Source organism: Pleurodeles waltl, chromosome 4_1 (assembly GCF_031143425.1).
Source record: "Pleurodeles waltl isolate 20211129_DDA chromosome 4_1, aPleWal1.hap1.20221129, whole genome shotgun sequence".
Lineage (NCBI taxonomy): Eukaryota > Metazoa > Chordata > Amphibia > Caudata > Salamandridae > Pleurodeles > Pleurodeles waltl.
Window position 1 is genome coordinate 192967208 of NC_090442.1, and position 12467 is coordinate 192979674.

The window sequence follows — 12467 nt, forward strand, 5'->3', positions numbered from 1 at the left end:
GCCCCTTACTCCCAGGGAAAATAAAATGATAATAACATCACGTTATTATCATTTTGTTTTTCCTTTCCCCACAATCCAGTGGAGCAACGCTCCTCCGCCTTAACGGAGGAGCCGCCCCTGCTAAGATGAGTACATAATTTTAAATGCACAAAACTTTTTTGACTTTTTTTTTTTAATACAGAACCAATATATTTTTGGTTTAAAATCTTAATATCTGAGGTCAAAAAGATTTTATTTATACTTCTTTAGAAGAAACATTTTTAAGCATAGAAACGGAGCTTGTGTTACCTTCCTCTAGTACTAAGCTTGCCAGATTGATGCCCATGAAAGCAGGAAAACAGAAGAGACCTTATTTCTACTTTCAGTAAGAAGAACTGTGTAAATTAATGTTGACATGAGGCTGAAGTGAGGTGATGTCAACCTTGCCGAAAGGATATACACCTACCCGGCTCCATCAACGAATCATTCTATGAATGGTTTCTATAAACCTTAATGTTTAAATATGCTGGTTCTCTGGTCCCAAAACAATACTAGTCTTCCCGCATGTTTCTCCAGGACCATTAGAAAATGGGCATTGACAGAGGCACAGCCATTCTGCCTCAGCTGCTGGGCTCTCAATTTGTCTCCTTCATCCCTACATGATACAGAAATATACCCTGTTCTATGTAAGAGGAAATGCACCCAGATCTCTGTAGGAGGTTTGAATGAAATATCAAAGCATTCAGGTTCCAGTTCATTAAAAGCAGGCAACCTAAAGCTTTGGTAAGCACCGCACGATACAAAATAACATTTCATTACATAAAACACAATAAAAAAGTTTTAAAAACAGTGTTACCTCTACCAAGTTTGAAATAAAGAGGTTGAGATGTAGATTTCTGGCGAATGGTGGATATGGTGCTCTTGTGAGAAGATTCGCCCATTGAAATCATCCTCGTTCACATCTGGCAGAGCTGACAATGTAAATAGTATCAGACAAAGTGCACCTTGTATTCACTTAAAAACACAACTTGAAAATCAGTGCCATCTTAGGTAAATTGTTCAAGTTCTACTGATCAAAACACAGTAGTTGCATCACATACATGTGATCTCTGTATTTCTCATACAGGGCACCAGTTCTCCTTCTGAAAAACCAGGTCCACAGCCTCGCTGACATCTTGCACAATGGAGGAAGCCTCCACTAGGCTGGGATCAAAGTGGAAGTCCCGATGTCCATGGAACACTGTCTCCGTCACACTCTCGTTGGGGTCACTAGGCACATCGCCATGGTTCCGGTAAACACCAGTGCAGACCAGGATGGAGGTGCAGCTCTGCGCATGGTTCCCAGAGAAATTCTCCAAGCATCCAAAGCTGGGATGCGCATGATTCATGGCTTCCACATCTGCATGGCCGCCCTTTGCCTGTAAACCTTCTTGGTGGATGGTTTTAAGGTGCTGGTTGTATAGGTTGGCACCATAGATATCAGCCATGGGATTATCTCTGTAATAAGGCAGATAAGAGAAAAACATAGTAACTTCCCAAAAAATGTCAATAGATTATGTTACTCATTATGGCTTGTGAATGAGGTGGGAAGGCAAATTCCAAAAAAACAGTGCTGCAGTAAATTAGAGAGAAACACACATAATTGGTCCATAGAAAATGGAGAATGACACATTTTGTCAGCAGGTTCGTGGGTGAATGTAGGTTAAGGACATAAACACAATGGATGTGTGCTGGGACTAATCTATCACATTATACAAACTGACATTTGGGAGCATTCAGAAAAAAAAACTGGCTTATGCAGATCTATGGGGCCGGATTCTCTGCAAAGATGCTTACAGTGGCATTCACAAACTGTAGACAATAAACCCCCTGCTCCACAAAGCAACAGGAAAAGCAATTTAAAAAATTGACTGATGCAAAGAGAATAAGTGGAGCATGCTGCTGTCCCCCTGGATTGATGTGCTTTTCCCATTGCCTACAGCCCACATTCACAAGGGGAAGCTGTCACCTATTGACAGCTTCCCGATTGATCATGGGTAGCAGCCCCTTTCGGATGTCAGGATTCAATCAATGGTTTGCTACTGCTGCCACGAGCCGCTGTTAGTTTATTAGGAGAATAGTTGGGGGAGGGGTGCCAATTTCATGCCTCCTTTTCCTAACAATTCGTAGTAACTTGCGTAGTGTAAACAGTAACTTGCAGATGCTTGCAAATCGCAATGCGCCTTTGATACATTGCTCCTTTTTTTGCACTCAAAAAATCTATTTGCATATTAGAGTTAAAAATATATATATATATATATATATATATATATATATATATATATATATATATGAGGCCCTCCAGCCACATGGGGCCTGCTGTTACTATTTTTTAAAAGTGCTACATGTCACCTTCTGTTAAACTGGGAGCACTGAGCAGGTAATGTGAAGATATGATTGAGAAACTACAGCCCAACAAGATACATGTGCGGTCCCTGTTCAATATTCTTAAATCACTAAGTGCATTCTTCATGGAGGTCAGCTGAAAGGAAACCACAATAGGTCAGTTTTCAGAGTTTAGGTTTCAGACCTCGGGTAATTCCACAGACTAGTGTGTTGGGCTCTCAGGGGTCTGCACCTGTGTTTCAGCTACTTCAAGGGTCACAAATTGTACCCGTGACATGGTGCAAAGAGCAGTAATACGACTAGTATGTAAAGTGGAGGCATCTTATGAAAGGTCTCTAAAGATGGTGCAAAGAATTTTCGATTTGATCTTGTGATTCACCAGCAGTTAGTGGAGGTCTCAGAAACCTGGTTGAAGGTGGTTACACTTGTAGGTAGAGGCGTGGCGATAGCACGAGATGCAGGTCATGGGTGCTTGTTGGTTTTGCATTCCGAAGCATACAAACGGCCCACATGTGTGGAGTATAAAAATAAAGCATGTGAACAGCAGGTGTACATGAATCAGCAGGAGAGCATGGAGATAGATCCTCAAGAATGAAGATAAGCGGAGGCTGAAGTAAAAGTGTTTTCACCCCTTCACACTAAACATTTCCAGTACTATAACTTTTTATACAACAATGCATAGCAGTGAAATATAACTACATACAATTATTCCAAGATGTTTCCAATACAAGCAGAGAGAAATTAACCACATCACAGTGCCCTCCACAGCGGGTTAAAATCTTAATTATAAGTCCCCCACTGGTCCCACATTTTTGTGTGGGGAACCCCTGGAGGTATACGCTCCTCCTTGTTGACACAGTAGCCCGTGCCACATGCACATTCTTCCATGGTTGGTATGACTTCTGATCGCCACTGCCGGGTAAGATCACGTTTGGCTACCAAGAAACCCATAGCGACAAAGTGCCTTCTATATCTTCGTTCCCCCCATCACTCATAATATGCCTGGTGATCACCTCTAATATGGCCGTGAGCATTTGTTGCCAGTAAGGGTATATCACAGGGCATGACCAAATGGTGTGAAAGAAGGTAACCTGGTTCTCCCCGCAGCACAAACAGCATGGATCCACCACCTTTGCAATATCTTTATCTGCACATTGACTAATGTCTTACCCAATGGCATAGAGTCTTTGGATAGGAAGTGCCCATCCATGCTGCTCCGACTGCTGCCTGATCAGGTGCTCGGCATAGCTGTACGTGACAATGCTGGGTTTGCCTACAAGGGCTTCATACTTCAGTTCACGGCCTGTCATCTTCTTGTAAATGTGTTCTAAGCAGATGAGAAAGGTGCCATGTCCGAACCTGCTCCGATAGAATGAATAAGAGAAATTAATTAAAGTTTAGTACCTACTTCTGGCAATCACAAGGCCACATAAACCAAGAAGTCATCACCTCAAATTTCATGGGCAAGAAAGGAGCTTGTTTATTTTCTTTCACTCCTTACTCGACTATGGGAGGCTGAAATCTGGCATGGAAGTACTAATGCAGGCATCAGAGTTGATTTTACCCGCTAAGCTGCCTTAAATGCAAAGTTCTGGGCTACCCTTACTACCCTTTCTAAATACCCATGCAAGAGAAGCGGCAAGAGGTTGAAACACTGTATCTCCTTAGCATTTCACCCCATCTTCATCCGGCCGGTGGATCAATTGTGACAATTATATTGCAAAGAACGACTTTTCAAATCCTCCACCAGTTTGGAGGTCATTAAGGGAGGTAAAGCCACAATTGCGCCTTGTAAGAACAGGGACACATCAGAAAGTCAAAACTATACCTTTTCTGGTATAAACTACAATTGTACTTTTAATTAATATTTCCACCTTTTTCCAGCTTGACTACTAATGAGTGTCAATTAGGTCTTATTTAGTAACGTGGAGGCTTGATGACCAGAAACTGCACTGAAACTAATTACTCATTTCTTATAGTATGATGAACAGGAGGCCACATAATAATGACCTCTAACCGCAGCTGAACCTGGACAGGCATGGGTCAGTGACATAGGGGTCAAAGTCTCTTGAATGATGTCTAATATCCTCTAAACACAATTTTATTTGTCATGTCTCAAGGTGGCTTTTCGAGCACTGTTGTCTTTAGACTTTCCAGGCCTTCCTGCAGGCAGACCAACAGAAGACCCTTTGAAGGGATTATATCAATCAATCAATCAAATGATTTCTTAAGCCCACTACTCACACGGACGGTCTCAAGGCACTGGGAGGGGGGGGCGGCTACTGCTCGAAAAGCCATGTTTTTAGGTGCTTTCTGAAGGTTAGGAGGTCCTAGGTCTTGCGTAGGTTGGTGGGGCGGGAGTTCCAGGTCTTGGCGGCGAGGTGAAAGAAGGTTCTACCACCAGAGGTGGTGCGTTGGATGCGGGGGACTGTAGCGAACGTGAGGTCCGCGGAGCGGAGCTGGTGAGTTGGTATGTGGAAGTTTACTCGTTCGTTGATGTAGGCCGGTCCAGTGTCATGGAGGGCTTTGTGAGCGTGGACGAGGACTTTGAAAATGATCCTTTTGTTGATGGGCAACCAGTGTAGGGATCTGCAGTGGGTGGATATGTGTTCGTGGCGAGGGAGGTTGAGGATGAGACGTGCGGCTGCGTTCTGGATTCGCTGGAGTTTTCTTTGAAGCTTGGCTGTGGTCCCTGCGTAGAGGGCGTTGCCGTAGTCCAGTCTACTGCTAATGTTGGCGTGGGTGACTGTTCTTCTTGTTTCTAAAGGTATCCATTTGAAAGTTTTGTGTAGCATGCAAATGGTGTTGAAGCAAGAGGATGATATGGCGTTGATTTGCTGGGTCATGGAGAGGGATGAGTCCAGTATGATTCCAAGGTTGCGTGCTTGGGTGGTGGGTGTTGGGGGTGGTCCGAGGGTGGTGGCCCACCAGGAGTTGTTCAGTGCTGTCTTGTTGGGGCCGAAGATGATGATCTCTGTTTTGTTTGAGTTCAATTTGAGGTGGCTTGTTGTCATCCATTTGGTGATGTCGAGGAGTTCGGCGTACAGGTTTATCTTGGCGGTGGCTGGGTTCCTGGTGAGGGAAATGATGAGCTGGGTGTCGTCAGCGTATGAAATGATAGTGATGCTGTGATGACTGAGGATGTTGGCGAGAGAAGCTATGTAGATGTTGAAGAGGGTGGGGCTGAGGGAGGATCCTTGGGGGACCCATCAGATGATCTTGATGGCTGTAGACCGGAAAGGAGGGAGGCAAACTCTTTGGGTTCTTTCGGAGAGGAAGGAGGTGAGCCAGTCCAGGGCCCTGTGGCAAATTCCGGCGTCGAAAAGGCGTGCGCCGAGGGTTTGGTGGCATACCGTGTCAAAAGCTGCAGAGAGATCTAGGAGGATGAGGGCGACGGTCTCGCTCTTGTCCACTCTGGTCCTGATGTCGACTGTGCAGGCGATGAGGGTGGTCTCAGTGCTGTGGTTCTTGCGGAATCCAGACTGGGAGGTGTTGAGTATGTTGTTTTCTTCTAGGAAGCGAGACAGTTGTGCGTTAACTATCTTCTCAGCGACCTTTGCGGGGAAGGGGAGAAGAGAAATGAGCCGGTAGTTTGTGAGGTCTTCCAGGTCTGCTTTTTTTTTTTTTTTTAGAAGAGCGTTGACTTCGGCGTGCTTCCAAATATCTGGGAAGGTTGCGGTGTCAAAGGAACTGTTGATGACGGCACGGAGCTGGGGAGCGATGATTTGGCTGGCTTTGTTGAAAATGTGGTGGGGGCACGGGTCTGTTGGGGAGCCTGAGTGGATGGAGTTCATGGTTTTGCCGATTTCTTCGTTGTTGGTGGGGGTCCAGGTATTCAGTCGGTTGGTGCGGCAGGGTGTTGTAGTGTTGGGTGTGTCGGTGGTAGTGGTGGTGGGTGCTGATGATGTGAAGCTGTCGTGTATGTTTGCGATTTTGCAGTGGAAATAGTTGGAGAGGGAGTTGCAGAGGTCTTGGGAGTGTGGAGGGTCGATGGTGCAGGATTTGTGTTTGGTGAGTTCTTTCATGATGGCAAAGAGTTCCTTGCTGTTGTGCGCGTTGTTGTCTATGCGTTCTTTGTAGAAGGACCGTTTGGTGGTCCAGATGAGTTGGTGGTGTTTGCGTATGGCTGTTTTGAGGGCGGAGAAGTTGCTCATTGAGAGTTCTTGGCGCCAGGCTTTCTCAATTTTTCGGCATTCTCATTTGGAAGATTGAAGTTCTATGGTGAACCAGGGGGTGGTCTTGATGGTGCGGGTGTTGTTGTTTGTTTTCAAAGGGGCGAGGGAGTCTGCGCAGGTTTCTAGCCATTGTGTGAGGTTGTGGGCGGCGGTGTTGGGGTCGAGGGTGATGGGAGGTGGATCTTGTGCGAGGTTGGAGATCAGGTGTTCCTTGGAGATCTTGTTCCACTTGCGGTAGGGTGTAGTGTGTTGTTGGTGGTGGGTTTCATGAAGGAGAAGTGGACGCAGTGGTGGTCAGTCCAGTGGAGTTTGGTTGTGTGAGTGACGGTGATGTGGCTGCTGGAGGTGAAGATGGCGTCTAGCGTGTGTCTTGCTGAGTGGGTGGGTGGGTGAGGTGACCAGCTGCTTGAGGCCGAGGTTTGTGAGGTTGTCCAGCAGGGCTGTGGTGTTGCAGTCGTGGGTGGTTTCCAGGTGAAAATTATATTGTATTGTTTTTTAATTGTGTTAGAAATGGGTTTTTTGGTTGGCAGTCAGGTTGCCCTCTGTCCAAGCAAGAACCCTCACTCTAGTCAGGGTAAGTCACACACAATCCAAAATCAGCCTGTGCCCACTCTCTGGTAGCTTGGCACAAGCAGTCAGGCTTAACTTAGAAAGCAATGTGTAAAGCTTTGTGCAATAAATAATACAATACCATAATATAACACCACAAAAATACACCACACAGTGTTTAGAAAAATATATAATATTTATCTGGGTATTTGCAGGTCAAAACGATCAAAGTTGCAATATGAATTTGTAAAGATATCACTAAAAAGTGATATAAAGTGTCTTCAGTCTTTAAAAAGTAAACAAAGTCTCTTTCAAGCACAAAGTACCTGGTTTGGAGTTGAAAATCTCCACAGAGGGCCGCAGAAGAGGAGATGCGTGGAAAAAAATGGTGTGTGCGTCGGTTACGCCCCTTCACACACGGACTTGCATCGTTATTTTTCACGCGGGGAGACGTGCGTCGTTCTACGGGAGGAAAAATGGTGTGTGCGTCGGTTGCACCCCTTCACACACGGACTTGCGTTGTTATTTTTCATCGGGGAAGACGTGCGTCGTTTTCCGGCACGCGGACCATCTCCTTCTATGGGTCACGGGGATTACCAGATGTCCTGGGTCTGTGCGTGGATTTTTCTGCTAGTTTTCCGGCTGCGCGTCGTTCCGCGGGGCTGTGCGTCGAAGTTTCGATCTCACGGCAGGCGTCGTGTCGATTTCTCCTCTGGAAGTCGGGCGGCATTGTCCTTGCGAGGCCGTGCGTCGAAGTTCCGGTCGTCCCTAAGACGTCGTGTCGATCAGCATCGGTGTGCGGTGTTTTTCTCGCCGCGGAAAAAGCTGTGCATCGAAAATTTTGGCGCACGAAGCGTCCAAGTGAAAGAGAGAAGTCTTTTTGGTCCTGAGACTTCAGGGAACAGGAGGCAAGCTCTATCCAAGCCCTTGGAGAGCACTTTTACAGCCAGACAAGAGGTCAGCATGGAAGCAGGTCAACAGCAAGGCAGCAGTCCTTCGTAGAAAAGCAGACAGGTGAGTCCTTTAAGCAGCCAGGCAGTTCAGCAAGGCAGCAGGCCAACAGCAAGGCAGCAGTCCTTTGTAGAAAAGCAGACAGGTGAGTCCTTTGAGCAGCCAGGCAGTTCTTCTTGGCAGGATGTAGTTTCTGGTTGAGGTTTCTTCTCCAGCAAGTGTCTGATGAGGTAGGGCAGAGGCCCTGTTTTATACTATGTTGTGCCTTTGAAGTGGGGGTGACTTCAAAGAGTGTCTAAGAAATGCACCAAGCCCCCTTTCAGTTCAATCCTGTCTGCCAGAGTCCCAGTAGGGGGTGTGGCAGTCCTTTGTGTGAGGGCAGGCCCTCCACCCTCCCAGCCCAGGAAGACCCATTAAAAATGCAGATATATGTAAGTGAGGCTGAGTACCCTGTGTTTGGGGTGTGTCTGAGTGAATGCACAAGGAGCTGTCAACTAAACCTAGCCAGACGTGGATTGAAGGGCACAGAAAGATTTAAGTGCAAAGAAATGCTCACTTTCTAAAAGTGCCATTTCTAGAATAGTAATATTAAATCCGACTTCACCAGTCAGCAGGTTTTTATATTACCATTCTGGCCATACTAAATATGACCTTCCTGCTCCTTTCAGATCAGCAGCTGCCACTTCAACAGTGTATGAGGGCAGCCTCAATGTTAGCCTATGAAGGGAGTGGGCCTCACAGTAGTGTAAAAACTAATTTAGGAGTTTTACACTACCAGGACATATAACTACACAGGTACATGTCCTGCCTTTTACCCACACAGCACCCTGCTCTAGGGGTTACCTAGGGCACACATTAGGGATGACTTATATGTAGAAAAAGGGGAGTTCTAGGCTTGGCAAGTACTTTTAAATGCCAAGTTGAAGTGGCAGTGAAACTGCACACACAGGCCTTGCAATGGCAGGCCTGAGACAAGGTTAAGGGGCTACTGAAGTGGGTGGCACAACCAGTGCTGCAGACCCACTAGTAGCATTTAATCTACAATATAGTGCACTCTACTAGGGACTTAAAAGTAAATTAAATAGCCATTCATGGATAAACCAATCAATAGTACAATTTACACAGAGAGCATATGCACTTTAGCACTGGTTAGCAGTGGTAAAGTGCCCAGCGGTCAAAAGCCAACAACAACAGGTCAGAAAAATAGGAGGAAGGATGACCCTGTCAAAAAGCCAGGTCCAACAAATTGCATATACATATCATGCTTCTTACCCTTCACATGGTAGCAAGGTGCCTTATCAGGCATGTAGCCACACCGTAGTGAGTACTTGGTTTGAAGAATAATGAATTGCAGAGTGTTCTATTTGGAATTGTTTTGGTGTCATGCATGATGAGCAGAGTAGTGTTAATGTCCCAACATCGGTTGTTGTAGCAACCGGTGCAAACAAAGATGAGTTAGGAATAGAAGGCTTGAGTTTCTTATTAATTTATTGATGTGTGTGGTTGGAATTTTGTGGGTTATGAGTGTGGTCCATGTGGGAAGCATGCCTATTGCATCAAGAAGAAATTCGTGGTCTTTTAGCAAGCTCAAAATTGAAGGCAATCAGACCAGGAAACCCCATTCTGCGGAACTTCTATTCTACAATGTTGAACCTGTTGCTTTGTCCTGCGTGATTCTGCAGTAGGACAGTGTTGACAATGCTAACAGTAAGTGGTTCAGTGAAAGCTTTGTACCATCACAAACTTTTTGTTTGCTCCTTACTTCTTCGGCAAACCTATCTTTAGGGATAAAGGAGGCTAAGTCATAGAACAAACCAATCTGATCACAGCATTTATTTTGGCTACACTGCAAACTTCAGAAAAGCAGACCTTTGATGTTCTTTCCTACCTTGGCATCTTGGCTTCTGCCATCCACATGAGATCCATGTTACATGCCAGGACTGGGATATGGGGATATGGTGGTGGCGAAAGCCAGGTTACAGGGTTCCCCCCACTCAGGAGGACATCTGTAATTAACTGCAGGCTGGTTTCCCAACGGATGGGCTCTCCAAACAGGACCACCGCTTAGAAAAATAGAAACATGGCCATTTGATCACTTCAAAAAACATCCATTTAATATTGGTACCAATTGCATGCAAACATGTATGAACTGCAAATCAGATCTCCACTTCCGTAGTACCACTGCTAGGCTGCCTTTTAGTTAGGTTAACACTATACCAATGTCACATATATACTGTTGGATCTGTTGAAGCATACTTGTACTTCTCTGTAGAAGATTTTGCAAACGTTATTTAAACTAAGCAGGGCAGTGAAGAAAGTCCGCTTTATGGTTTATATGGTTCAAATTCAACTGTACAACAATACAGACAATGTCTTATTTTACTGCTGCAATGTTCAAATAGATTTGGAGAAATACGACCAACCAATAAATCTGACAAATGAGCAGTGTCCTGTCAGTTGTTTGGGCCTTTGACTAGTTAGGCAATCCTGGTAACAAGCACTGCAGCTGTTCTTGCACCCATATATTGTTGCAAGCTCACTGAACTGTAAAGTACCCCCTCTTCAGGTTTTCACGTCTGCAGGGCAGCGAGCTCAAACAGTCAAGGTTTACTCTTGGAGGGCGGTGTTGCATAGAAGGACTAGTTTAGGCTGCATGTGTACCACTAGCAGCACATACAGTATTGAAACAGTATTATTCTTTTGAAAACGATTTATATATTTGTTAGGTCTTAACTTTAAAATATTTTATGCCACTTAATATTTTACATAGTAGAGTCAAATTCGCGTTAGCATCACACACACTTGCAATTAACCTGGAATTACTAAAGCAAAGTGTCTGCTCAGTATATATATATATATATATGTTCGATGGCATGTGTAGCTGCAGATACACATGCTGTGCACAGTCCGCCGTCTGGTGTTGGGCTCGGAGTGTTACAAGTTGTTTTTCTTCGAAGAAGTCTTTTCGAGTCACAAGACCGAGGGACTCCTCCCCTTTCGGTTCCATTGCGCATGGGCGTCGACTCCATCTTAGATTGTTTTTTTTCCGCCATCGGGTTCGGACGTGTTCCTTTTCGCTCCGTGTTTCGGGTCAGAAAGTTAGTTAGAATCTCGGAAAAAATCGTCGGTATTGTTTCGTTCGGTATCGGGTTAGTTAGCACACATCGACACCGAATCTTGAAGAGCTCCGGTGGCCCTTCTGGGTAATTTCGATCCCCCGTCGGGGCCTGGTCGGCCCGACCGCGTGCGACTTCAAGACTGATGGAACGGACCCCGTTCCGATTCTGTCCTAAATGCCATATTAAATATCCTTATACGGATCAACATTTGGTCTGTAACTTGTGCCTGTCCCCCGAGCACAAGGAGAATACGTGCGAGGCCTGTCGCGCGTTTCGGTCGAGGAAAACGCTCAGAGACCGAAGAGCCAGGAGATTGCAGATGGCGTCCACGCCGACAGGACAACAACGGTTCGAGGAGGAAGAAGAAGAAACTTTCTCCATCCAAGAGTCGGATTCCGAAGAACTCGACGCCGAAGAAACGTCAACCGTGAGTAAGACGTCGAAACAAAAAGCTCACGAAAAGACTGACAAAGCCCAGGGGACGCCACCGCCAACAGGCCATGGCTTAACCCAAAAAGTAGGTGACCGTCCATCGGCACCGAAAAAGGGCGGGCTGCTGCCGAAGTCATCCGACTCCGGTCGAGATACAGGCACGCAGCACTCTCGGGCCCGAGAGAGTGGCGCAGACAACATTCGGCACCGAGACAGCGGCACCGAGATTGGTCGGCACCGAGAGGGCACGACGCAGAAAAGAAAAAAGATTTTGTCGGAGCCGAAAAAATCATTAGAAAGGGTTTCGGTGCCGAAACCACCGGCATCCGAACCGAGAAGCAGTTCCTACTCAGAGGAACAAGGACTGTCCTCTCAAATGAAAAAACACAGATTTGAAGAGGAATTACAAACAATAGAGCCAGATCACACGCAAAAGAGGCTCTTTATTCAAAAAGATACTGGGAGGATCAGCACTCTTCCCCCAATCAAACTCAAAAGGAAACTTGCCTTCCAACAAGGAGACAAGCAACCACAAGCAAAGGTGGTGAAAAAAGTAACTCCACCACCTTCTCCACCACCATCAACTCATGCATCACCGGCGCAAACTCCACCATTAACACACTCGCCAGCTCATACCACAATGAGCCAGGATGATCCAGATGCATGGGACCTCTACGACGCCCCAGTATCAGACAATAGCCCAGAGTCGTACCCAACTAAACCGTCACCACCTGAGGACAGTACCTCATATGCACAGGTGGTCGCTAGGGCAGCCGAATTCCATAATGTATCACTACATTCGGAGCCTATTGAGGATGACTTCCTCTTTAACACCCTGTCCTCCACCCATAGCCATTATCAAAGCCTTCTCATGCTC

At 46.0% G+C, this 12467-nt stretch overlaps 1 protein-coding gene across 1 annotated transcript in view; it reads right to left on the reverse strand.

The window, feature by feature from the left end:
• Window positions 1-215: 215 nt before the first annotated feature.
• Window positions 216-12467, reverse strand: part of HDHD5 (haloacid dehalogenase like hydrolase domain containing 5) — a 95580-nt gene continuing 83328 nt past the window's right edge. The window contains exons 6-8 of the mRNA XM_069228070.1: window positions 9928-10102; window positions 3535-3723; window positions 216-1476 (exon numbers count right to left, since the gene is read on the reverse strand). Coding sequence (XP_069084171.1) covers window positions 1098-1476; window positions 3535-3723; window positions 9928-10102 — 743 coding nt within the window. The 3' untranslated portion in view covers window positions 216-1097. The remainder of the gene's footprint in view (window positions 1477-3534; window positions 3724-9927; window positions 10103-12467) is intronic.